General features: G+C 40.1%; 1 protein-coding gene across 7 annotated transcripts in view; it reads right to left on the reverse strand.

The window, feature by feature from the left end:
* Positions 1–22261, reverse strand: part of RNF38 (ring finger protein 38) — a 66568-nt gene extending 44307 nt beyond the window's left edge. Inside the window, exons 1-2 of one of the 7 annotated variants that reach the window (XM_008141905.3) lie at positions 22198–22261; positions 1897–2046 (exon numbers count right to left, since the gene is read on the reverse strand). Coding sequence is in view for 3 of the 7 variants with exons in the window: in XM_054726832.1 (XP_054582807.1) it covers positions 1897–2046; positions 10308–10316 (159 nt within the window). In the remaining 4 variants the exon portion in view is untranslated. The other 6 variants (XM_054726836.1, XM_054726832.1, XM_054726834.1 and 3 more) reach the window with 6 other exon arrangements.
* Between the last annotated feature and the right edge of the window lie 513 nt (positions 22262–22774).

Genomic DNA, 22774 nt, shown 5'->3' on the forward strand with positions numbered 1-22774 from the left:
TAATGTTGAGTTAAAGCCTGAAGATGACTCAAAATATAAAGAACATAGAAAACATCACATAACTTTTTTTTGGTGGCAGAAGTGAAGGTATAAGTCACTTATCCCTTATTGGTCTACTACTAAATATCAAGATATTACAGGCTAATGACACATCAAAAATGGCATTCAATATGCCATTCAATTCAATACAGAAAACTGTATCTCTTAACATGTACTGCATTGTGTTTAAAGAAATACTTATTGATATCTAACGGGCAGTAAATGGGCAAATATAGTAGCTAAGAAACAGAAAAAGTTGGATTTGAGTCTCTGCTCTGCCTATAACTAGCTATGTAATTGGGCATCTTGGTGTGCTTTTCCAAGCCTATGTTTTCATCTAGAAAAACCATCCATGATTAGTTTATTATGAGGGTTAAAAACAAAATGAGGTAATACATGCAAAGCAAAGAACCTGGCACAAATTCCAACAAGGAATATCAGATTAAAGAATACTGAAGCACCTACACTAGTGGTCGGCAAACTCATTAGTCAACAGAGCCAAATAGCAACAGTACAACAATTGAAATTTCTTTTGAGAGCCAAAATTTTTAAACTTAAACTTCTTCTAATGCCACTTCTTCAAAACAGACTCGCCCAGGCCGTGGTATTTTGTGGAAGAGCCACACTCAAGGGGCCAAAGAGCCGCATGTGGCTCGCGAGCCGCAGTTTGCCGACCACGGACCTACACAGCTAGCCTCAGAAATTCAACATCTTAAATTTAATGTGTCACACATTCCTCTTTCAAAACTAGTCCCAAGCTGCAACCTGTCACTTCCACACAAAAAGAAAATGAGCTGGCTCTATGTAAAACTTCTAGCCTTATTAGCAACTCTCACTACCTCAGTAGGTTTATATGCACATGTACAAATATGTAACATGGGCAAAACCTTAGCAACCAAGATTCTGTAACTGAGTTTCCTTTGTGGTACCTATGGATTAATGGATTAAAAGTTTAGTAGTTAATGAGCATATATATATACTAGAGGCCCGTTGCACGAAGATTCGTGCAATAGACCTTCCTTCACCTGGCTGCCGGCACCAGTTTTCCTCCTGCACCGGGGACCCAGGCCTTGGCTCTGGCCACCGCCTTCTGCCTTCTTTCAGGGTTGGGGCTTGGACCCCGGCGCCGCCATCCATGATGGGGGCAGCGCCGCCGCCCGGGTCCCTCAGTAATGGGGGGGCAGGGCAGCGCGTGGGGGCCGCCATCTTTGCTGGGTTAATTTGCATAGCGCCCTGATTGGCTGTGGGTGTAGCGAAGGTACGGTCAATTAGCATATTACTCTTTTATTAGGTAGGATGAGCATATATTAGTGATCTTATTAATAACATAATGATTTCAATCCATTCACATCTCATTTTCACTTAATATGTAACAAAATTTTAAATCACATTTTACCCACAGGTATCAAAACTCACTGATGGCAACTAACAATGTTTTCTCTCTGAAATATGCATTACTATATAACTCTGAGCACTAAGCAAATTAGTGACAGCTTTAAAAAAATATTATATGCTTCCATTTTCCCTTGCCTACACAATTTCACATATTCTGTCATATTTTCTACTAGCCTACAGAATTTGGCCTATTAGGACAAGTGATTAAGACCAAAAGGTAAAAAAATAAGAATATAAATGGTCAAATAATAAACAGCAGCTCAAGAGAAGACATTCTTCAGAAAAGCAGGCTGATAATTTTATATTAAAGAAGTCCTCTAAGAAGAATACTTATTCCCACATAGAACAGAAATAAGAAGAGGGAAGACACTAAGAATTTTATTTCAAGCCTTCCTAGAAACAACCTAGAATGTTATCTGTGATTTTCAGCCCTATGTAGGGAAAGGGTAAATATATAAGAACCTGGAAGAAAGCTTTGAAGTGAGCATCCTCTTGAACGGTAGTGTTCTGATCACTTGGGAGGAGAGGGAACAGGCTCTGAAGTCTCACCCTTTCACAAATCACCTTGTTAGGATGGCCAGGTAGAGGTGCTGAATTGGCCCCGGGAGATATCTGGGAAAAAGAGGGAGAAGAAAAGGATAGTTCATGGCTAGCTGCACCAATGTGGAGAATCATGCCAATGAAGGACAGTCTGGATTTTCTAGGTATCTGATTTAGCAGAGACTGGAAAAAATTAAAAATTAACCTTAAACATCAAAGCAAATGCTAAGGTCAGCAAAGGTTGCCGCTGGCAATAGATTTCTCTTACAAAAACTTTTAAGGCAAAACAGCACTGCTCAAGAACACAGACTCCTTCCTATTTTTCCCATATGATTTCTATTGATATCTTTTCTGTTGGTATTAATTCTGAAATCCTAAAGGATACAGACAAGACTTTATGCTAAGAAAAACTGAGGTAAAAAATTACATATCTTATGTACTGAAAGATACGTGTCCACCTGAACTAAGATCAATATATTTTCTCATTTTATTTTTTAAACTTCCGAATGACTGTGCAAAAGAAGACAAATAATTACACATTTGTGGCAAAACTTCTATAGAGATCATAAGCATAAAAAACAAGATCATGGTAATCTCACCTCTATTCAACACAAACCTAGTAACTTTCCTAAGGAATAAAAGGCCAGATCATAAGCCCCAAAGTAAATGACTCCATGTTTTAAATTCATGACTGGATTTCAGGTTATTCCTCTCAAACTCATATGTAAATATACTTAATCTGTAGTATTATAAATCATGAACATCATGAGTATCACCTGTTCCACTGTGCTGTGGAGTGAACTTCCTCCCCGCTTAGGGGTGAGGGTTTGTGGACCTGACTGACCCTACACTGAAGACCATGTGTTTTTATTTTTTTTTATTTAAAAAAATTTTTAAAAAATATATTTTATTGATTTTTTACAGAGAGGAAGGGAGAGGGATAGAGAGTTAGAAACATCAATGAAAGAGAAACATCGATCAGCTGCCTCCTGCACACTCCCCACTGGGCATGTGCCTGCAACCAAGGTACATGCCCTTGACCGGAATCGAACCTGGGACCCTTGAGTCTGCAGATGGATGCTCTATCCACTGAGCCAAACTGATCAGGGCAGACCATGTGTTTTTAGAGCTTCTTCACTGCCTCATTCATAAGTATCTATTCTGTGTCAGGCAATAAACCAAAAAGAGGCATGGTTTACCTCAAGAAGTGTATGCTATGAAAATAAAGCAAATCACTGTACAATATAAAGAGAATCAACTTTCTCTGATAATGGTAGGTACCAGGTGCTATGAAAGGACAACTAGCAATCGACAGTCAGGAAACTACAAAATGTTCAGTATGGCTGGTCAGTAAGGAAGTAGCTATAGAGCAAGGCAGAAACAGATCATGAAGTGGCTTGCTAGCTATTAATAATCCTGCTATAATCAACTTACTTGGTTCTTTTATAAATTTTTGTTTCTGGTTTGCTATCAGCCTGGTAAATAGATAACCATGCTTGTTGATTAAGAGTAAAATTACTTCCAAAGATCTTTGTAGGAGAAAAAGCAAAACACTTGCAGGCAGTAACTTTAGAATTCATTAGTATTGCTACACAAAATGTTTTAAACATAAATTTAAAGCTTATCTCTGCACTACAAACCTGAATGTGCTAATATCCTTTACCACTATGATGAAGTACGAATTGCTGAATCAAGAAACAGTTACTGGCTGCCTCCTGTAAGCAGAGTTATGTTAGGAAGAAAGATAAAAAATGAATCCCATCCTCAAAAAGCTTATTCTAGTTAAAAAAAAGGATGCAAGTAGCCAACTACAGGATAATGTTTTAAATGCCATAATACAGGAAAAAATTAGAACACAAGTAGGACCTTGGTTTATTTGAGGATAAGAATAAGAATTAATTTCATAGGAGAAAATGTATTTCGAATTCCCGACTCCTCAATCTAAGGCATTCTTTTTACCACTTCAGCAATTCTCTTCTCAAAAACAGTCAGTTCCTTTATGTCAGTTTCATATTCTTTTGGCAATCTTCTTAAGCTTATAATCTACAAAGTAAGTACCTTTGAAGAGTTACTTTAATAAGGACATCTGCCTTCAACTATCATACCTAAAGTATGAATAGCACTCTTACAAACTGCTCCTACAAGTAGCTGGCTGCGAAAACAGAATCAGAGAATCAGGTTTCCTTTCCTTAATTCTTGTTCCTTTGAAAACTGAAACTGGCAAACCCTGGCCACTAGGGCCACAGTTAATAATTTTGAAGCATAGTCCTCTCCTACCAACAATATCTTTTGTTCAGAAGCTCTATCTACACTAATAAAAGAGAAATATGCAAATTGACCGTCATTTCGCAATGCCCACCAGACAATCAGGAGTATGCAAATTAACCCAACAAAGATGGCGGTGGCCCCGCCCCCCAGCCGCTCTGGGCCTCTGGGCAGCACGCATGCAGGCGTGGAGTGGCCAGGTGGGGTGGGACGCCTGTTATGAGGGGGTGGGCGGGGGGCGGAGGGAGCTACAGGAACGGTGCTCCAGATGGAGTGAAGACTGAAGGCTCTGGCCGGAGCGAAGGCCTTGGTCCCAGGTGCTGGAGGAAAACTGGTGCTGGCAGCCAGGGAAAGAAAGGCCTATTGCGCAAATCTTCGTGCAACTGGCCTCTAGTCTATATATATAAAAGCCTAAGCGACCAGCTGACTGGTAGCTATGACATGCACTGACCACCAGGGGGCAGACGCTCAACGCAGGAGCAGAAGCCACAGGCATCGAAACATGGAACAGACTGATGAATCTCAGAGGGAAGGCAGGAGGGGGGAGAGCGGGAAGAGATTAACCAAAGATCTTATATGGATACTAAAGGCCCAGTGCACAGATTTGTGCACCAGTGGGGTCCCTTGGCCTGGCCTGTGGGGATCGGTCCAAAACTGGCTCTCCGACATCCCCCGAGTGGTCCCAGATTGGGAGAGGGCGCAGGCCAGACCAAGGGACCCCACTGGTGCACATATCCGTGCACTGGGCCTCTAGTTTGTCTATAAAAAAGGAGGACAAACAATACAATGGAGAAAAACTATATTCAATTCCTATAGTTAATACAGATCTGGGACAAAAATTATAGATGGGTTTGAAAAAAAACAAAACAGATGCTCCCACTGGATAAGATAAAATCAGGCACAATTGTGTGTGTTGGGGAGCAGTTAGAATTCTAAGATGGCCTCCAAGATTCCCACCTCTGGTGCACATAGTATGATCCCTCCCTCCCTGGTGTATGGTTAGGACTGTAAATACAGTAAATTTTATTCCCATGAGTAGGTTAAATCACATGACCTAAATTATACAAACTCCTTCACAGAGATGAAGGGATTTTCAGATATAATTAAAATTCCAAGTCGGCTGGTTTCATTTAATAAATCACAAAGGGTAGATTATCCTGGGTAGGCCTGACTTAATCAAAGAAAGCCCTCAAAAGAGGAACAGAACTCTTCCTGAAGAGATTCTGCTGTCAAACCCATAGAAATAAGCTGCTATGTTGTGAGAACGCACATTACGAGGGCCATGAGGAAGAGACCTGATAGGTCAGGAGCTGAGAGGGGTCACCAGGCAGCTAGAAAGAAAAATCACAAGAACCATGTTATGCCAACAACTGGTAAGCATGGAAAAGGACATCAAGTCTCTGATGAAATCACAGCTCCCCTCAGATAAGACCTTAAACAGAGAGCCCCACAGCTAACCCATACTAAGACTCCTGATCCAGGGAAACTGTAAAATAACTGTAAAATAACAGATTTGTGTTTTAAGCTACTAAATGTGTGGTAATTTATTATACAATAGGAAACTAACACTATCTATCTATATCTATATAAATTGTTGTACCACACTCAAAGCAAGTTATTTCTCTGAAATTTTAACTATATTAATTTGATTATGAAAGATATAAATTAAGACATCTTAAAGCAATAAGCAGTTTTAAAAATCTTAATCTTGTAATAACTAACTTCAAATGAACTGGACTCTGATCTTTTACACACTGCAAGTCAGGATTAGTTGATTTGCTTAAAGCCACACATAAATACTAAGAGCTAAAATTTAAATGCAAGCCTATCCCCTCTAAGGTTCATACTGAGCCCACAAAACCACCCTGTAGTTTAAGAATTTTAAAAGTAGCACTCTTCTTTATAATGTAGTTGGATTAGTAACTAACAATTATTCCCCAAGGCCTGTTAAAGCTATATTGTTTTGGTTTTTTGGGGATTAATACTCACCCAAGGATACTTTTCCCATTGATTTTTTAGAGAGAGTAGAAGGGAAAGGAAGAGAGAGAGAGAGAGAGAGAGAGAGAGAGAGAGAGAGAGAGACAACTATGTGAGAGAGACATCCATTGGTTGCCTCCTGCACATGCCCCACCTAGGCTGGGATTGAGCTTGCAACTGAGGTTCGTGCCCTTGACTGAAATGGAACCCAGGACCCTTCAGTAGTCAGCAGACTGATGTTCTATCTACTGAGCCAAACCAGCCAGTGCTATAATTAAGTGTTTTTAAATATATTTGTTTCTTTCTACATTGTTTCTGACATAAATTTTCCATTACTGCTCTAATTCTCCCTCAGTAAAAATTATTGAGGTTATACTATATCTGAAAATTGATACAATTCTATTTTTCTCTAACATGCAAGTGTTGAACATTACAAAGACATGAAAACTTCAACCTTCTCCAGAATGCAACTTATATTTAAAAATTCATGCCAAGAGAACAACATCCCTGAGATGGGATTAAACCTGCAACTCACACACTTCTCATATTTAATGTTTGTTTAAATACAAGAGGTTCGGTGCATGAAATTTGTGCACAGGTAGGGTCCCTAGGCCTGGCCAGTAATCAGAGCCTATTGGGGCCTTCCAGCTACCAGCTAGGGCCTCCCTTTGCTCCGCGCCACCCCCTGGTGGTCAGTGCACATCACAGTGAGAAACTGAACTCCCGGTTGAACTCCCGAGGGGACAATTTGCATATTAGGCTTTTATATATAGATAGATAATTATATGACTAATCCACCCAGCATAACTGAGAAAAGCAATGCTTCACAAAACAAAGTTATTTAAAATAATTTAACCTTTTGAGCACCAACACATTACTATTTTAAGACATCTTTTGTTTATCTTTTGTTTAATGTGGCCTTTCCCTGTCTTGGTAACCATAATATAATCAAGAATTTAACCTTTGTCTTGGAGGGTGTAATAATTATCATCAGTTATTGTGCTAAAAATAACTTAGAAGTTAGGTCCAGATATTGTGCCAGAACTTGCTTCCTCCAAAATAGCTTGTGAATACAGCTGCTTCTTCATTCATTTACATTTTTCTCATAAAGGTGAGACACAGGATGTGCAGGTGTATTAAGTAATGTGCTTTCTACACAATAAATTGCTCAAAGCCCTAACAGCCTTCTCCAAAATAGCCACATTAAATCTCTAGAGGAAAAAAAATTGTTCACTGTTGCTATAATACCAACTAGTCAGCAGCACTCAAATCATAGCCTAATAGAAGAAGGGAAAAACAAAACAAAAGATGAAGTCTTTTTTAGTGTTGACTCCAAGTCCCTTACTTACTCTGTAAGGTCCAGGTGTGGGGATCTAAAAATGTAGAGGTCAAATTCAAATTATCCAAATAGTCTCACTGTTTCCAGGGTGGCAAATGTTAATCACATGGAAAGTTATCAGGTAGATTTTGTTAATAATTCAAAAGTCTGAATCAGTAATTTTCCTCTGATAAATTCTCAGGTTATACTCCAAAACATAGGAAAAACCATACGTAAAACATGTTCATCACAGCACATTAGTATCAACAATTTAAAAGGGAACTAGAAGTAACCTAAATGTTTAACATATAAGTTATTTGCTAAATAAGAGTATGGTATGCGTGCTTTGTGGATTATTACGCAGTCATTAAATCATTTAAGGACTGGTACTACCTACAGAGTGGGTGGTGGGAGGGATCATTGCTGTCCAGCACTGGGGCAATCCTTTTTAAAAACAAACTACTACTCTCATTCTTGAGATAAGGGTCTATGTCTTTCTGGAAGTAGAGCAGAGCCAGGATTGGTGAAAGTAGCAGGAAGGCTCCACTCTACCCTTTCTCCCACTCCACAGTCCCATAAATTAATAAGGAGGGGGGAAGGCAGGCACATTACATGTATTGAGAAGGTGGACATAAAGATTAGGAAAAAATAAGAGTTACACATTCTTTTAATAAATTGTTTCTCTCCTTCCCTCCCACAAATCCAGATTTGCCTGTACAAAGATTATTCTCCCCTCAAGGAAATGTGTCTAAAATAATTTTACTTGGGTTGGTAACCTCTTAGTAGACTGCTATCTCTTAAAGATTTAGCTCTAAGAATTACATGGATTTGGAAAAAGTCCAGACCATAACTAGTCCAAATCAATACAAAAATTGTGTGTGTATTTGAAAAGATGAAGTGTGACTAAGCTCTTTATGATTATTAAATAAAAATATTAATTCAAATATTTATTGCATATCTACCATGTGTTAGATGCTGTGAATACAATTGGAAAAAAGAAACAGTCCTTGCCCTCAAAGAAATTCAGTCTAGTGAAGCAATTCAACAGAAATTATAAGTGAAGATAATAGGGCCCCCTAACAAAAGGGGTTAGAGGAAAGTATTCAAATCGAGGGAGAAAGTAAAGTGTTTAAATCCTTAAAAAAAGGAGCATGAAAAGATATCTATCTCTGTGTGTGTGTGTGTGTGTGTGTGTGTGTGTGTGTGTGTGTGTGTGTGACTGTGTACATGGCCCCTCTTCATCTATTTGCTCAAATTTCTCACTAATTTATTGTATGTTTGCTTTATCTCCTCCAGATAGACAATATCACATATAGGAACTTAACATTTGCTGAATGAACTAGACCTATTGGGTTCAAATGTGTACTTACAATCTGTACACTCTTAAATAAAGCAAGCCATGAATTATCCGAAGTAGCACAGAAGTGAAAATGAACAGAGGCAATAGGAAAACAACCAGAAAATCAGTAAGTAGACCCAGACACTACAGAACAATCACAGGACTAATCAAGAACTATCTTTCCAGCAAAATGAATTACATAATGCTGGTGGCCTAAACAAAACTGGGGCAGCACAAACAGAGAGGAATATATAGAATAGACTGGAAATAGAAGACAAAGATAATCTTGATCAATAATCTTTGCATGCTGATCAATCATTTTGGAGATTTTTACCTAAGGATTTTTTAGCCATGCTTCCCACCCATGGCCTTGGAAAAAAGTTAAAAGTGAGCACAAATAAAATGTTACTAAAAGTCTGACCCCGAGCTGTTGGCAGAGAGACAATAGAACTACACTCTACATTATGATGCTATCACTTAGTTATATCTAACATGCTCTGTCCACCCTTCATCAAAACTCAGGCTACTCTAGTCAATTTCCAATTTTTATTCAGATTAACACTTGCCAACTTAATTTAGTTTTAAAAACAAATGGGTAAATTTCAACAAATACAGAATCACAAACTACTTTCTAGAATCACAAAAGATATCAAAGGTAGATACACCACAAAAATCATTTAAAATAAACTCATATTTTACAGATGAAGACCTAAGGCCCACATGGCTAGTCTGTTGGCAAAACTGATTCAACTACAGATTCTAAAAGCCACAAATTCTCTTAGAAATAGGCATTACAGAAAATGATAAAAATCAACTTAATTAAAGCCCTACAATAAATAGATTGAAGGTTTAATAGGTTTTCAAAAAATGAAAGATATTATGCTAGTGAGTTTATTAAGCCAGCAAAAACTGGAGAAAGGGGAAAATACAGTTATTAATTTCATCTTTTAATTGCAAGTACGTCCCAGCTTCACTGCCAACGTTCTCCAAAACAGGAATCATTTTACCTTGATTCCAACTGTCCCTAGATCCTTATTGTTTTCACAAAAACTGTGTGAATGGATTAAAAAAAAAATTAAGCCTAGTTACCAGGGCTGCTTGCTATTTAAAGGGATTTTGTGATAAATGTGTTCACCATACTGCAATCAAGGCCAAATAGACTCTAAAAGACATATACTTAAATTTTCCTACATTAAGTGCGCGTCCTTAAGAAAAAAATGCCATTCATATGATTTTAGCAATAGTTACATGTTAAGTATTCATGTTTCTATTTATGATGGAAGAATTAACATATCTAACTTCTACTGAGTAACGGTATACATCATTTCTGCAGCACAAAGAAAAAGCGAGGTCCCTTTCAAGTCTTACACACGAAAATGTAAACTTTATTTTTTAGCCCTCAATAATCTGAAAAACTCTCGGTTCAAAACCAACCTCTCTCATTCTTCAGCCCTGAAAGGAAGAACTTTCATCCCCTGAGAACAAAACACAGCCTGTCCAGAAACCCGCTGTGGCAGAAGGACGCGAGAAAGGTCCCTTCCGACTGGTTCCACGTTCTCCTGGGTGACATCATTTCACCTGCGCCTTGGCAAACAGGGAGGTAGCCAGAGAGCGAGGCCATCTGCCAGGGGCAGCTGGCTGGGGCTCCTGCTGGCTGGGCCCACTCCTCGCCACCGCCTGGGAAACAAAGCACGCTGGCCGGCCGCACCCCTGCGAACACCGGACAACCACACCTCCGCCGGCCGCAGCCCGAAGCCTCCCAACGGCCTGAGGGCCGTCCCGCCCTCGCGCGGGAACCAACGGCCGCCTCTCCCAGTACCTGCGAGGGAAGGCTCCGCCCTGCGGGGTTGCTCCCGCGGCCCCCAGTGGGCCCGCCGCCTCCTATTGTGACCTCTCGCCCAGCCAGTGGCCAGCTCGCCAGCTCCCTTGTCCGCGGGCCTCCTCACCCCCGGAACCCGGGCTCCGACCAAGGCGCTGTCACGGCGCTTCCTTCCTCTCGGTACCATTACACGGATGGGGCGTGCCAGGAAACGACAGCTGCACGCCCGGAGCTGACAGTCAGCTAACGCCTCGGGGGCTCCATGCTCTCCACCCCCGCGCCCTAACCGTCCGGCTGCTGCCCCGCCCGCTGCACCCCACCGCAGGGCTCGAGGACCAGCTCCCCGAGCGCCGGCGCACTACTCTCCGCTGCGCGCGCAGGCGACGCCCCTCGCACTAGGCCGTGTGACGCCCAGCCCACGGACCTCCCACTTCTGGGTTCTCACTCACCCCTGTCCCGCCCCCTCTTGGGAACAAACCTAGCGGGCCAGGGAGCTCGCACGACCGACCAACAGACGCTCCGCCTCTTTCCCCCACAGCTCAGCACGAGCCCCCTTTGTTTCCACCCCGAGGGGGAGGGGGCGGGGCTGCGGGCGACTCAGACTAGTTCCGGCAACAGACCGCGCACCACGCCCCTGCGCAACCGCGCTCCTGCGCAGCCCCGCCCCCGCCCACCTCCCTCGCTTCTCAAGCTTCTCAATTCGTACACTCCCTAAATAGTTGCTGTTGGTCCCTGCCTCCCACCTCCAAAACTCAGTAGTCAAACAGTGACTGACCTCACTCAAATTCACAATACATATTCATGTGGCCTGAGGAATTTTTATTGATGTAGAAGCAAGTGTCTCACAAAGGAGCAAGCATTTTCGAACCCCACTTACCTGACTGTAAGGCTTAATTAAAAAGTGACAGTTATTCAGACCTTGCTGAGAATGGGAAATTAGAGGTAAGAAGGCTGAAGCCGGCTTGGTGACCTGATCATGTTCAAGATCTAATAAAAAGCACAATAAATACAAGGAAAAGATAGTTAAGTGGTATCGGAGAAAAGTATGGCAGACAAGGAACCATTATGGAAGAAGTGGGTTTTAAGCAGATAGGAATTAGATGATGTCTTCAAGGATAGTGATCATATTTTACAGTGGTCTAATGGGGGGGAGGAGGGAACAAAACAAACAAAAAACGGGTTCTCAGTTTTTTTGGCATTATTTAAACAAGTCTCCTTCCCAGTTTAGGTCTCAGGCTGCTTCTGGTAGAAGATTAGGGAATCAGACTAAAATGATGTTCCAGGACCCTCTGAACCTCTATGTATGAATATGGTAATTATTTGTATGTATCTGTCTCCCATATCAGGCTCAGCACTGGGACTCTGTTTTGACTCTGTAACCACCCCAAGGTCCAAACCTACAGCCTGAAACACAACAGCAGGTGCTTAGCAACTGCTGACTCAAAACTCCAGCAATAATATCAAAGGTTTTTACAATTCTTGGACAAAGAAAAGCCATAATGAGACAAGGGCCCCTATGAACACAACCCCTCCCCCAGCCCCAACCTCCATTATATAACCCAGTTACATAGTTGATTCTACCTCTCTGCCAATCTAACAAAGGAGCCAATTTGGAGATGATTACACCCAATTTTTTACATTTTTATTTTCCATTTCACGGTAAAGAGTCATAAATCCCAGCCACACTTTTACACTCAATGCAATCCATTTCTAACATCTGAATTCCTCACAACTCCTCTGCTGCTATGGATTGACCTGGCATTACAGAACTTCCACCAGAATCTCAGCTACACAAGCTTCCTTACACAATACCATCCTGAAACAGTTTTTCCTGTATACTGGGATATGGGCTGTGTGTTGAGAAGGAAAAAGGGGGGAAAATACTGGGAAAGGGGAGGGAAATTACCATTTGAGAGTTGTCCAATCATAAGAGTCAGATTCCTCAAGTACTGAATCTCTGCAGCAAAAATCTACTACAGTCCTCCAGGGTTCCTAACAGTTGAGTTTATCTTTGTGAAGCAAATTCCTTGAGAACCCTTCTCAAATGGTTAAGATCTTAGCTATCTGTGCTCTTAAGGCTTAACCCAAGAAGTCTGCCTAGTTGTAAACGATGCTCCCTTCCCTAAAGGTTGGATAGTTTGAAATTTGTACTGCAATTTCTTCTCTAATTGATTTTCTTAACCAAAAAATCTGGTGCCCTGCTAATAAATACCCAAAGATAAGTTTAAGGTGGGCCAATTATACCAGAGCATTTGTTCAACTCCAGTTCACCTATAATTTTATTTGTGCCTGATAAAAAAAATGGGAAGTCTTGTTAGAGGTGACTAATATTTTCTGCAGTGATGGAAATGTTTGACATCTGCACTATCCAAAAAGTGGCCACAGCTACATATGGCTAGTGAGCACTTAAAAGGGGGCTAGTGCAACTAATGAAATGGCCAGATCAGTTTAAATAGTCACATGTAGCTAGAAGACAGCACAGCACTTGTAAGAATAGTTGCTTGTGAGAAGAACTTCTTAAGAATTTTGACTCCAAGACTGACCTTTAAAATTGGTTTTCACAACAGATGTGAAAACTGTGAATGACTACTAAAAACTTCTCCCTGAGGTACCTAAGTCATTTATGTCCCCTCACGTCTAAAATAAAAATACAGGTATCCCCCATATTTCAAAAGCCTGCTTTGTACCACTTCACTTTTAGGGAAGAACTACATTAGTGCCTGTTTTTGCTAGCTAACAGGAATCTGAAGAGGATTTAGCAAAAATAGGGGATCAGCATTTGTTTTGCTGTGCAGAAACAGTTTACCACCAAGCTCCTTCATGGGCAGCTACACTCAGCAAGCTGCCATTGCTCTGAACTGTATCTGAGTATCTGTGCTTTATCTTGATTTATTTTGCACATTTGTTAGCAAGATGTGCACTTTATGCCATTTCAGCTTATGAATGGTTTCATAGGAATGCTCTATTTTAAGATAATGGAGGAAACCTGCATACTAAAACAATGTTTACCAAATAGGAAAATACTGAAGTTCTTTTAAATATATCTGGTTACTGGGGTTGTCAACTCTGGTGTCCTACCACTCTAATACATGTCGATAACACCTGATATTTTGATTGGGCTGCACTGGATCTAGAGATGATATAAGGATTGTTGATATCTTTACAATATTGAATCTTCTATCTATGAGCAAGATGCATCCTTATATTGTCTGAGTCACTAATTTTTTTCCTTAATGCTTCACAATTTTTTGTAGAGGTCTTGCACATTTTTGTTCTTAGCTTTATTCTAGGTTTTATATATAACTAGAGGCCCAGTGCACGAAATTTGTGCAGGGGAGGGGGGCAGGTCCCTCAGCCCGGCCTGCACCCTCTTGCAATTTGGGACCCCTTGGGGTATGTCCAACTGCCGGTTTAGGGATTGGGCCTAAACCGGCAGTCAGACACCCCTCTTGCAATCCGGGACCGCTGGCTCCTAACCTCTTGCCTGCCTGCCTGTCTGACCGCCCCTAACCACTCTGCCTGCCTGCCTGATTGCCCCTAACCACTCACCTGTCTGCCTGATCGCCCCTAACTGCTCGCCTGCCTGCCTGATCACCCCTAACGACCTCTGCCTCGGCCCCCACCACAGCAGCTTCATCAAGAAGGACGTCTGGAAAGTCATTCGGCTGTCCGGTCTAATTAGCATATTACACTTTTATTATTATAGATTATTAATTCTAATAGTTTATCTGTATTCTTTTGAATTTTCTATACATACAATCTTGTTGGCAGAAAATAATGACTGTTCAATATCTTTCCTCCCAACACATTTCCTTTTTTTCTTTTTGGTCTTGATTTACTGCACTGGCTAGGATCTCTGGTACAGTGCTAAACAGATACAGTGAGAGCAGGCATTTCTAATTTCAAAACAGGAAAACTTTCAACATTCCACATTTAAGTATTTTTACAGTAGGTTTTTTGTAACCTCTTTAGCAAATGAAGGGAGTTCTCTTTTATTTCTATTTTGTTTAAAGTTTATCATATATGGATGTTTAATTTTATCAATTTTTTTGTATCTATGAGCTAATTATATGATTTTTCTGTTAATGTGTGAATTACAATGATTGGTTTTTGGGCATTAAACTAACTTTACATTTCTAATTTTTTAAAAAAAATGTTGCCTGGCCAGTGTGGCTCAATGGTTGAGTGTCAACCAATGAACCAGGAAGTCATGGGTTCAATTCCAGGTCAGGACACAGGCCTGGGTTTCGGGCTCTACCCTCTGGGTATTGTAGGAGGCAGCCAATCAATCATTCTTTCTCATCATTGATGTTTGTCCCTCTCTCTCCTTTCCTCTCTGATATCAAAACATGTCTTATATATTGTTGGATTTGGTTTGCCAATATTTTGTTCAGGATTTTTATATCTGTGTCCTTGAATGAGATGAGCTGTTATTTTATATTTTTGTAATGTCAAAAGATAAAGATAAAGAAGTTTTGTTACAAAGGTTATGCTAGCCTCAGAAAATGAAATCAGGGAGTGTTCTCTCTTTCTACTCCCTGTAAGAGTTTCTGTAAGATTGTTGTTATGCTTTCTTTAAATGTTTGGTAGAATTTTCTGGTTAGTCAACTGAACTTGGAATTAAATTTCTTGAATAGTTATGGATTTTCTGTCTTTTCCTCATTCTGAAACTCACAATCTGCTTCTAGAAAACTATCTCACAATCTTGTCAATTTGAAGGGTACTACTGCTGGAAATGTTTTCAAATACACTTTATAAGCAATACTTACACACAAATTTTACCTAAGTAATAGTCTGCCAAACAGTAAATATAAAATTTGATTTTGTGCTCAATTTTTTTCATTTCTAGATATCAAAGAATCCTATATAATCCTATATAATAAAAGGCTAATATGCAAATTGTCCCCTTGACTGGGAGTTCAGCCAGTGGGCGGGGCCAGCCAACCACCTGCAGCCCCTCCCCCCGGCCAGCCCCGCCCTTGATCACCCCCACCTCCCCACCCCTATCAGCCACATCCCACCCGTGCACTTCGTGTACCAGGCCTCTAGTATCTAAATAATAGTTATTTGAAGCAGCAGTTGCCAACCGGTGGTCTGCGAGGTCCAAAAGATTGGCGACCGCTGATTTGAAGGACCTTTATACAAAAGAAATGATCAGAGGCTATAGGTTTCTTATCCTAATCTACACACTTGTATCACAACACCTGACAGTATTTTTTAAATGTCTATTTCCCCCTCTTAAACTCTAATAAGCTCCTCTGGGGCAGGTCCCATTTTTCCTTTGTATATTACTGACATCCATATTGGGAGAATGTTGGCTGATAGAAGAAACAAACAAAGGAAGGAGGGGCATCTCCTAGTTTAACATGTTGAAAGGCATGATTGAAAACCTGAAGATAAAAGAAGCACTTGTCCAGATGCTGAAGAAACATGCACATGAAGGAAAAAGATCAGGAAAAGAAAAGCTACACACTTTTGGGCCCTGCCCTGCCAAAGAAAGTGCTGGGTAGAGAATGGCCTTCCTGCTAGAAGTCTGCGACCTCTATGATAAGGAGGCAGTTTCCCACTGTTAATACTATCAGAAAAGGGGTTGTGCTACCATCACATCCACTGCCAAGTCTCCTGACTGCAACCTCATTCCAATCTCAACCACCACTGCTGAGTTAGTAGCCTCTACTCTGTTCTAAATTAACATTAATCCTCCTAACTTTGCAAATATACATTTACTTGACTCTTTTGCCCATTAGACAGTAAATTCCTTGAAGCTATAGACTAAGCCTCACTGACTCTGGCAAGGGGTCTAGCACATGGCAAGAGCTCAATAGTTTCATTAAAGATATGTAAATACTTTGCCACAGTGATATTTCTAATGTTTTTATCAATAGGTAAATTCCCAAGGAGAAATGGGGGACAGAAACAGAGTGGGTAGTAAAAGAGAGGAACAAGAACACAAAAAATTTCAAAATTTCCTGAAGCAAGCTCTGCTCATCCACCTTCCCTAAACGTTCCCCTACTTCTACCAAAACCAGTTAAAAGAATGTAATAAGATTAATCTTCTCAGAGGAAAGGTGTATTGGTTTAGCACTATTCAGGCTATGCTGAATCTACAAGTATGACCAAATTTGATTCTAATGTGAAACAAGCAGCATAAACACTTTCACCCCTGTTATCCTTACAGAATGAAAAGGTTAATTATCAGCAGCTGCCAGTTATAGTTGTAAAAGTGCACCCAAACTCACTGAAAATCTTCCATAGTATAGCTATATAGGCTTTGGGATAAGAGAGTGTCAGCCCACAGTGCAGGTGAGAGATGCCAGGCACTGCACCATGGCAGAGGGGATGATGGAGGAAGAACTCTTAAGACAGTGAAGGTGGGAAGAAGCTAAAGCAGACACAGGGTGAAAAGTCATCATCCAGGAAGTAGTTCAAGAGGGATGAGTGAATAAACCAGATGCCCAGGATAAACCTACTTAGAAAGAAAAAAATAAGAGACTTACACCACACCAGAAATGGAGTGGCTAGGGTACAAATAAAACATACACTATACATCATATATGTTCCATGTCTGAGCACGGTAAATGGGAAAGAGCTGACTCTGAGGCATGAACCTCCTTAACATGTACCTTTGAAGCAGAGATCTCAAAGTCCTCTTGCTCACTCTGTTCTGGTGAACAAGGCACATTGTAAGAGAAATTCTAGTTGCTATGACTCTCACTCTAAATTGCTCCATAAGCTTAATCTGAGTGTGAATAACACTCTGCTAGTATAGTTTTACAAAATCCATTATCATAAAGGAAAATATGATCTGAAAAGCCAGTGAACATGGGCTGTACTTATATAATACAAGGGCTTCAAGAAAATAATTAATGGTATAAGCCCTGATTAAGAAACAGAGAAGCACAACTAGCTTCTTCACTTTGGGCAAGAACAATGAAAAATCATCGCTGAAAGGGACATGGTAATGAGAGAAAATTTAAAATGCTTGAGATGTAAGAAACATGAGAATGTTCTCTAAGTGGATCAGACCACGTGATTATCTTGTAACCTCCCCCACGTTTGATGAGAAATGGACCTCCTCTAGAGAATCCTGGTAGATCTCATTAGTCACTAGAGAAATGCAAATTAAAACCACAATGAGATGGCACTTCACACTCACTATAATGGCTATAATTTAAAAGACAATCAAAAAGTGTTGGCACATTTTCTGGAATGCAAAATGGTGCAGGTACATTGGAAAGTAAACAAATATCCATTAACTAGTGAATAAATAAACAAAATGTGTTAGGTCCCTACAGTGAAATATTATTCACCCATAAAAAGGAATGGAGTACTGATTTATGCTACAACACAAATGGGCCCTGAAATCATCATGCTAAGTGAGAGAAGCCAGACATAAATGGCCACATATTGTGTGATTCCATTTATATGAAACTAGAGGCCCGGTGCATGACATTCATGCACTGGGAGGGAGGGAGAGGTCCCTCAGCCCGGCCTGCGCCCTTTCGCAGTATGGAGCCCTCGGGGGATGTCCGACTGCCAGCTTAGGCCCGCAGTCGGACATCCTTAGTGCTGCCATGAGGTGGGAGAGGCTCCCGCCACTGCCGCTGTACTCATCAGCTGTCAGCCAGCTTCTGGCAGAACAGCACTCCCCCTGTCGAGCGTCTGCCCCCTAGTGGTCAGTGCATGTCATAGTGACCGGTTGTTCCGGCAGTCAATTTGCATATTACCTTTTTATTATATAGAATGTGCAGAATAGGCAAATCTATAGTGACAGAAAGATCAGTGATTGTCAGGAGCTGGGGAGTGACTGCTAATTAGTATCAATGTGTTGTTTTTTTCAACTTCCAGTATCATTTATTTTTCCTAGAATCCAGATACAAATAACTGTAGCAAGACAATGCTCAATACTATTTAAGCCTCACTTTAGGTTTTTTAAACTACGTCAGTGCTTGTAAACAAAAATTTGACATACCAACAAATTTACTCAATATTGATGTAACTACAATATTTTATATGTAGCACATAGACTTTAATATAACAGAATTTGGCTTAACAGAAACTAGCTTACACACAAAGTTACTCATTGCTTATCTGTCCTAATCTATTTAGGGTTATACCGACAAACCCCCTTCCACTGTTTTTAATATGTAAACAGATGATTCCTCCCCTTAAAATGAAAAAGAAACAGAAGATCCCATTCAGAAAAAAAAAAATTAATAGAATTATCCAATTCTAAAGTATCAGCAAATATAACACCAGAAATAGATTATGGGCAACTCTTAGGTCTTTTACCTAAGTAGTATAATAGAAAGTTACAGTGTTGATCAAAGCAGGTTTCTCATTAAACTTTGTTTTAATGGGTCTCAAAATTCTGTAACAGATTTTTGGTCAAGTTGTTTCCATTAAAAAGTACTGATTTTAAAAACTAATAACTTTAAAACACACACACACACACACACACACACACACAAATGGTCCACAAAACATTCTCCTTTCCTTGTGAAGGTATTTCGATGTATTGTAATCATTAACCAGTCTTTTACTATTAAACTTAAATGGTCATTTGAGACCAGCACTATAGGCTACAAGCCAATGTACATCAGCAGAGAAACTTAAGTTGGAAAACAGGCCAAGCCATAAAATTAGGGGACTTGCCATCACTTCCAAGGCTGCACAAGAAAGACCCAAAAAATGAACTGGCCGTTTTTCTCCCTGCCTGACTCCTGGTTCCACCCCCAATCACACATGGATTAGTTAAAATTGAGTCAACTTTTAAGAAAAATCACTTTTTATTCCCAAATCTGAGAAATGAGCCATGCCTGAAAGTTAAGTGAGGACAATAAGCAAAGCATCAATATGTGTTTTGACAATGTGTTCAGAATAGCTAAGGAATTATTTTACCTGACTTGTATCGGGATAGAAGATCTGGTCTAACCCCAGCACTGTTGGGTGACTCCTGAACATGTCATTTCTCCCACAGAGTTGGATTAGCTGTGCTCTATAAACCCTTTAATTCTGAGAGGGAGGGAACATGAGGAAGAAGGGAGAAGGGAGGGGATAGGGGGACAGAGGGAGATAAGAGGAGAAAGAGAGAGAAAACGCACACTTCCAAGACATATATATCAGGCAGGTTCTTATCTGTTTTTACAAATCGAATACCCATTTGTTATACAAAGAAATGTCAGAAGCTGTTTTAAACATGCTATCTACCACTCTACTCCCCAGAATGATGCCTGATGATCCTATTCAAAGCAATTGACCATCCAACTCCTGGTAGTCTTTTTTTAAAAAAATATATTTTTATTAACTTCAGAGAGGAAGGGAGAGAGATAAAAACATCAATGATGAGAGAGAATCATTGATCGGCTGCCTCCTGCACGTCCCCTACTGGGGATTGAACTGCAACCCAGGCATGTGCCCTTGACCAGAATCGAACCCAAGACATTTGAGTCGGCAGGCCGACACTCTATCCACTGAGCCAAATCAGATAGGGCAACTCCTAGTTATCTTCATCCCACTTATTCTGCTCTACATTTTCTTTAATCCACTGTGTTCATTGTTACATACTATATAATTTATCTATTACATTTGTTTTGTTGCCTACCTCCCCCAGTTAAGACTGTACACTCATGAAAAAAAACAGGAATGTTTGTTTAGTATCATGATGCATTACCTAAGTGCCAATTAATACATATTATTTACTGACTGAATCAGTTGAAAAAATTATAAATATAGTCACGAGATCCTAATCCATTTCCCAAGTATACACACGGTAGGCAAGAAAGAAAGGAGAGCATCTCTGAAAGTTCTTTGATCTACTAATTGACAAAATCCCTTAAACTTCTCTTCCCCTTCCCCATGTATTTCAGGAAAAATCCCATCTTTTAAAAGCACAAAATCAGCCTGGCTGGTATAGCTCAATGCTTGAACATTGGCCCATTAACCAAGAGGCCACTGGTTCGATTCCAGGTCAGGGCACATGCCCAGATTGTGGGCCCGATCCCCAGTGGGTGGCATCATGGAGGCATCAATCTCAGCGATGATTCCATCTCTCCATCTTTCTCCCTTCCTCTCTCTCTAAAAGAGCAATAAAAATATATTTAAAAGCATAAAATCAGTCATACAAAGATTCAGAAATTAGGAGGGAAATCTTTTTAAAGTAGTAAGTATCTGGCAGAGGTGAACAGAAACCTCATCTCCAGACTAAATCAGGAGACAGAATTTGGCTTTCCCACTGTAAATCAACAAATGGATAGAGGCATATTATACTTAGTAAGGGAAAGAGAATTTAACCCCAAAATATTGTGATATTACTGACCTAAAGTGATTTTGCCTTTTCCCTCTATCATCATTTTTATTTTCAAATGCTTATTTCTAAAATCTGTGGTATACAGAAATTTATGGAGCCAACTATACAGTCTAGAAGGTTCTTTCAGTGGCTTGCTTGTAAAAGAAGTTAAAAGTTAAACCCATGCCTCTGGATTACTGTAATAATAAAAGAGATTCTGGAATGTTAAAAACATACCACTCTCTTTGTAAACAGAATGAAATGTCTGAGCAAAGCTCACAAAGATAGAGAGATCAACACAGAACAAAGAAAGCTATTTGGAAAATCCCGGTGATCAACCAACTTCGTGTTTGAGCTCCAACAGGATGAGGGAGGAGGATCTTGATTAAAACAGCAGAGAAAAAGATCACCTGGATTGGTATGCCTGGAGAAGCTACAGAGAGTGATACATTCCTGCATACAGAACACAGGAAATGGGAGGGAAGCCATTAGAAACTGATGATGGAAAAGACTGAGATTAGGCCCATCAAACATCAGCAGCCAGATGTTCCAAACACAAAGCCCACATTAATATCTACTGCAAGAGTTAGGCCATCAAGGGTGCTGATGAGTATTGAAAAGCCCCCAAAAGATTAAGTTTCTTAGAGATAAAAAGAACAGAAGCAAAATACCAAAATGAAACAAAACCACCAGGTATTTTTGTTTGTTTTTCCATTCTCAATCTCAACATTTAAGTCGAGCTTTGGAAACAAGAGCCCTCCCCCCCCCCCCCCAAAAAAAAAAACACCAACAACAACCCACAAACAAACAAAGTCAGTATGAGAAGAAATTATAATCTAACACAATCAACTACAAAAATGAACCTAATTGGAATGTCTAAGATATTTCAAATTGGAAACAGACACAAATTGCGGAGAAAGTTATCAGCTTTGGAGCACTTGTTCATGTATTAAGATAATCCATTCAGGCTGTGCAAGAAAAAAGGAAGCATGGTGACAGGGAGAGAGACAGGTGTAAGGATATGGAGGACTTGCCAAGAGTCCAGCTGACAGTTTTATCCTCAAGTTTTCTGGAGCAGTTTAATAATTGGACACACAAACCAGCAAGGCCCTCTGCATTTCAAACTCCCTTGGCCTATGTCCAGCGTTAATCAAGTGGATCCAGCATATAAGGGCAGCATGTATTTTCACCATGGTAAATACCAACATGGACCTCACCTTGTCACTGTCATCATGACAAATGTGGTCGTGATGGATGGACTGGCACTGAAAAGAAGCACCAACACTACCTACAAGAGAAAGGGAGGAAAAGTTAAGATGGATAATTTCTAACATTTAAACTGCTTTCCCAAGTAAAAGTGCTTTTAAATCCATTATCCCATCTAATCCTCAACAACACTCGGGATAAGGATTATTAGTGTAGTTTAACTCAGCAAAACAAAACTCAGAGAGGCTGATTGCACAAAGTAACAGTCAGTGAAGTGGCAGGTCTAAGACTAAAACCCTGTTATTCAAACTCCTAATTCAACACTTTCTACTATACGGAGTGGTTAGCTTTCAAAGTAAATACACCTAAGGCAAATGTCTTTTTAGGAAAAAAAGTATACTCCTTTTCACACTATACATACTTAGAAAAAGAAAAAAAATGACCCTACAAATTCTCAGCATATCAATAATACAATACACAATCATATGATTTTAAATAGATTTTACTACTTTAAAAGTATATATTATTTATATGTCCAACCATTTGTTCACTTGAAGAACTATATCTTAATAATAACTCCTCTATGAT

Source organism: Eptesicus fuscus, chromosome 15 (genome assembly GCF_027574615.1).
Source record: "Eptesicus fuscus isolate TK198812 chromosome 15, DD_ASM_mEF_20220401, whole genome shotgun sequence".
Taxonomy (NCBI): Eukaryota; Metazoa; Chordata; class Mammalia; order Chiroptera; family Vespertilionidae; genus Eptesicus; species Eptesicus fuscus.